Genomic DNA, 5,735 nt, shown 5'->3' with positions numbered 1-5,735 from the left:
AACTTTGATGTTGAGGTTCAGACTCATATGCAGGCATGTTTAATTGTTGAGTAGGAGGAGCTCTAACTCGTGAATTTTTGAAGGCTGTTGGATTTAATTGTGACAATGCCTTCACTAATTCTTTACACGCAAAATTGACATAATCAATAGTTTTGATGGGATTGTTGTAAGAATGAGGAGCATCAGTTCTTTCAAAAAGTTGATTTGCAAAGTTAAACTACAAAAAATATATAATTTTAGTTATTGAATGAAATGACAAAATATAAATTAATAAAAGAATATGGATTTAAAAAGCTTACTGCTCCAACAGAATATGCCCCATTTGGTGAAATATATTTCCTAGTCCTTTGTAGATACCACTCCATATATTGTGAGTAGTGATACAAAGGTTCAGTATCTGGAATACCGTTGACCACGCACATATCTCGACTATCCCATATTTGAATCCAAACTTCATGTTTTTGTGGCCAATTGTATTCGTTTTTGCCACGTAAGTCCATTTTGTGCAGTTTGTCAAAGTTTGGTGGGTCTTGTGGAATAGGTTGTTGCAGTCCAAATTGTCTCATGACGCGATCTGCAGCATGCCATTCGACTGTTGCGAAACAAATCAATGGCACACGTGCACGTGAAATATCAGGGATTTGTCCCCTAATATTCATTGTCCTATAAGGGGTCCATACAAACTAGAAAAAATTGGAATTGATGGTTAGCAAATGGATGACATAATTGGAGACATAAAATAATATTTAGGAAATGGATAGAAATAAATTAATATTTTAACTTACTTGATCAACCTGCAAGGAATCTAACATTGTACGAATGATGTTGGCTGCATGCCCAGGAATGTTTGTGGTAATAAGATGTTGAGACCATCTTTTTAAAAGAAATAAAAATAATTAGCACATAATGTTAAACAAGTAAGTATATAAGTTGAATAAGTTAATATATGATTTAAAAAAGTTACCTTGTTACCAAAGGATAAAATTGTGTTGGGTTATGATGTAGTCTTGGTGCAAGAATTGGGATATGGTCGTATGCCCATGATTGAAGTAGTAGTAGACATCCACCAACCTCTTTTTGTTCCTTTATTGTTGCTGCACGACAAAGGGCTCGATATAGACAAGCTAATACAGCTGATCCCCAACTGTATTCAAATGTCTCAGATAGATCATCTAGTAGAGGTAAATACATCAAGTGGACTCGGGATCCTGATGTATCTGGCATTAGAAATCCTCCTATCATTCTTAGAATGAATGCTCGAGCTTGTTGTTCTACCACTTCCTCATCAGCATCTTCTGGAAGTTCTTGGTAGATGTTGTCAGCAAGAAAGTAGTACCCTTTGCCCCATAATTTGTTTATCTGATGGGGTAACACCTAACAATTGTTGGTAAAGATCTCCCTAATCCAAACTTGTGTCTCCAGTAACAGCTTTTCCATCAATGGGAATTCCAAGCTGGTATGCAACATCTTCTAGTGTGATGGTGCATTCTCCATTAGGGAAATAGAAAGTGTGTGTTTCTGGCCTCCATCTCTCAACCATTGCTGTTAGAAGATGATTATTGATTTCAGCTCTTCCAATATTCAACAAGTTGGCAAAAGCAGTGTTGCGAATAACTTGTAACACTTGTTCAGAAGGTAGAGTTTGCCATAAATTGTATCTAGCACGAAATAGAGTTTCTTCACCATCCCATATAGAAGTAGATATATGTTTTTCTTGAAGTGTTAATAGAGAGGTGTTAAAAGGGCCTGGACCAAAATATTCCATTGCTTTGAGTGATAATATAAGAGTGGAGAAAATAGAAGAGAATGTGAGAATTTGAGTAGAATGTGTGAGTGTAAAGTGGGAGAAGATGAGTGTGGTATTTATAGGAAAATGTAATTATCATTCAAAAGGTGTAAATATTTTCAAATGCATGTAAAAGTCAAATTTCAAAGTGCACATGCAATTGTCCTTCAATGTTTCTTGTCATTGAATCTTCAATAGTGTGTGTCATAGTATGCATGTTTTTTTATGACACAAGAGGCATGCATTGGTCATTCAAAGGGTGTAAGATTTAATATGTCATTGCATTGGAATCTGAGTGTACATGGATTAGTCATGCAAAGTGTGTCATATAATACATTTTAATGAAATTAGAATTTTTTTTAAAACTAATTAATGAATATGAATTTAGGTTAATACGAAATTGAAATTAATGATCTTAATTAGTGAAATTCAAAAATTTAATTAATACACTAACTATACTAAATATATTTTCAAATGCATATAAAATTCAAATTTCGAAGTGCATATTCAATTGTCATTCAATGTTTATTGTCATTGAATCTTTAATAGTGTGTGTCATAGCATGCATGCTTTTTTATGACACAAGAGGCATGCATTGGTCATTCAATGGGTGTAAGATTTAATATGTCATTGCATTGGAATCTGAGTGTACATAAAAAAAACAAACAAAAAGAAACATATAATACAAATTATAATTCGAATTATATTCAAAACTAATTAATGAATAGGAATTTAGGTTAGTAAGAAATTAAAATTAATGATCTTAATTAGTGAAATTCGAAAATTTAATTAATACACTAACTATACTAAATATATTTTCAAATGCATGTCACATGTAAAATTCAAATTTAGAAGTCCACATGCAATTGTCATTCAATGTTTCTTGTCATTGAATCTTCAATAGTGTGTGTCATAGCATGCATGCTTTTTTATGACACAAGAGGCATGCATTGGTCATTCAAAATGGGTAAGATTGATTATGTCATTGCATTGGAATCTGAGCGTACATGGATTAGTCATTCAAAGTGTGTCATATAATACATTTTAATGAAATTCGAATATATTCAAAACTAATTAATGAATAGGAATTTAGGTTAGTAAGAAATTAAAATTAATGATCTTAATTAGTGAAATTCGAAAATTTAATTAATACACTAACTATACTAAATATATTTTCAAATGCATGTAAAATTCAAATTTCGAAGTGCACATGCAATTGTCATTCAATGTTTCTTGTCATTGAATCTTCAATAGTGTGTGTCATAGCATGCATGCTTTTTTATGACACAAGAGGCATGCATTGGTCATTCAATGGGTGTAAGATTTAATATGTCATTGCATTGGAATCTGAGTGTACATGGATTAGTCATTCAAAGTGTGTCATATAATACATTTTATTGAAATTCGAATATATTCAAAACTAATTAATGAATAGGAATTTAGGTTAGTAAGAAATTAAAATTAATGATCTTAATTAGTGAAATTCGAAAATTTAATTAATACACTAACTATACTAAATATATTTTCAAATGCATGTAAAATTCAAATTTCAAAGTGCACATGCAATTGTCATTCAATGTTTCTTGTCATTGAATCTTCAATAGTGTGTGTCATAGCATGCATGCTTTTTTATGACACAAGAGGCATGCATTGGTCATTCAAAATGTGTAAGATTGACTATGTCATTGCATTGGAATCTGAGTGTACATGGATTAGTCATTCAAAGTGTGTCATATAATACATTTTATTGAAATTCGAATATATTCAAAACTAATTAATGAATAGGAATTTAGGTTAGTAAGAAATTAAAATTAATGATCTTGACCTATATAAATACCACTACCCACACCCATCAAAACACTACAACATTTTTCCTCACTTCTTTATTTTTACTTTGTCTTCATTGCTTCTTCTAAGTCATTTGTTTGTATTCCTTACTTCTTTAAGGTAAATATATTACTTCAATAACTACAACTATTATTAATGTTATAATTACCATTATAATGAAATGTCTGATATATATAATTTTTTCTTTGATGTAGATGTCTATCATAAGAGATATTGTTAGTGATTTCAGTGATGATGATGACATTGACTTATGTGATGACGTTAATAAGGAGGATGATGATGTTAATGAGGAGGAGGATGACGTTGAGATTAATACTAGTCAACCAGACGGTAACATAACATATATTTCTCCATCGTGTTTTTTTTATGATACTAATTCTCAGGCTGGTCGTGACTATCGACCAGGATTAACTACCTTAAGGAATGAATATGATTTATTTCTTGGGATGCAATTTGAGTATAAAGAAGCAACAATAGATGCAATTAAACAATTTCATATTCATAACTCTTTTGACTATGTTGTTAAAATTTCAAGGCCACATATATTTGTAGCTCAATGTAAACATTTTGGAGCAGGATGTGAATGGCGAGTTCGTGCATCTTTTAGTGTAAAACGTGGTGTTTGGGAAATAAAAAAAATTGATGGAACACATACTTGTGTATCCACTATTGTTTCTCAAGATCACTCTAAACTAAACTCATCATTCATTTCAAACTGTATAATTAATTTGGTATCCGAAGATCCAGGTATACCAATTAAGGCACTTGTGAAAGAAATTGTAAGTCGTTTTGGATATACTGTAACTTATAGAAAAGCTTGGACTGCGAAGCAATTAGCCATGAGCAGAATTTATGGTGACTGGGAGGAATCATACAATGAGTTACCACGTTGGATGAACGCTGTCCAACATTTTGCCCCGGGTACAATTGTTCGTTATGAAGCATCTCGTAACTATGTAAATGGTGTTGAAGATCCAAATGCTTTCATTCTTGACAGGGTATTTTGGGCTTTTAAGCCATGCATTGAAGGGTTTGCATTTTGCAAACCAATTCTACAAGTAGATGGGACATTTTTGACCAGAAAATACACTGGAACGTTGCTCATAGCAAGTTCACAAGATGGTAACATACGTATTTTTCCAGTTGCATTTGCCATTGTTGAAGGAGAAACAAAGGAAGCATGGGAGTGGTTTTTTTACAACCTTCGAACTTTGGTTACCCCACAACCAAACATCTGTATAATATCAGATAGAGGTACAGGGTTGTTGGGTGCACTTCGTACCGAGTTGCCTAGATGGTGTAATAGTAAATCAGTTTATTGTATTCGTCATCTTGCCAGCAATTTCAACAAGGAGTTTAAAGATTCCGATCTTAAAGAGAAAGTTATTCAAATGGGTATTACATTTTTCAAATCTTTCATGTTTGGTATATATTTATACATATATTTTAACTTAATTAATTAATTAATTTTTTTGTAGGATATGAGTTAATGCGACCACGTTTTGAGCGGATGCTTAGTGCATTGCGTGAAAAAAATGCAAGGGCAACAGCATGGTTGGACCATATCCCTCAAGAGAAATGGGCTCAGTGTTACGATGAAGGGAGTCGTTACGGCCATATGACTACCAACCTTGCAGAATGCATTAATGGTGTTTTGAAAGGTTCTAGAGCTCTCCCCATCACTGCCATTGTCCGAACAACATATTACAGACTTAATTCATGGTTTGTTGATCATAGAGATGAAGCTATTAATATGATTAAGGCAGGACATACATACTGCGAAGAGTTGACAAATGTGATTAAAGAAAATCAACGTCAATCTACATGTCAACTTGTGCGCAGTTTTTCAAGGGAGACGGGGGTAGCCGAGGTTGAAGTTGCTTCTAGATCAGCTGCTAGACATTCTAGAGTTTATACAGTGAAACTAGCTGAAAATTGGTGTGATTGTGGAGAGTTTCAATCATTGAGATTGCCATGCTCTCATGCAATTGCTACTTGTTCAACACTAAATTTAGATTGTGGACAATTTATTTCACCAATTTATCGATTAGATAATATTTTGAAGGTCTATGTGATTCACTATCAGCCAATCGGTAATGAA

The 5,735-nt window shown here is 32.9% G+C and overlaps 1 protein-coding gene across 1 annotated transcript in view; it reads left to right on the top strand.

Moving 5' to 3' along the window:
* Window positions 3,829-5,735, top strand: part of LOC109329325 — a 2,082-nt gene continuing 175 nt past the window's right edge. The window contains exons 1-2 of the mRNA XM_019562998.1: window positions 3,829-5,029; window positions 5,113-5,727. Of these exons, the coding sequence (XP_019418543.1) occupies window positions 3,829-5,029; window positions 5,113-5,727 (1,816 nt within the window). The remainder of the gene's footprint in view (window positions 5,030-5,112; window positions 5,728-5,735) is intronic.

The sequence above is a fragment of the Lupinus angustifolius genome, chromosome LG16, assembly GCF_001865875.1.
Source record: "Lupinus angustifolius cultivar Tanjil chromosome LG16, LupAngTanjil_v1.0, whole genome shotgun sequence".
NCBI lineage: Eukaryota > Viridiplantae > Streptophyta > Magnoliopsida > Fabales > Fabaceae > Lupinus > Lupinus angustifolius.
The sequence above is the reverse complement of the archived record's forward strand: the minus strand, read 5'-3'. Positions and strand labels throughout refer to the sequence as shown.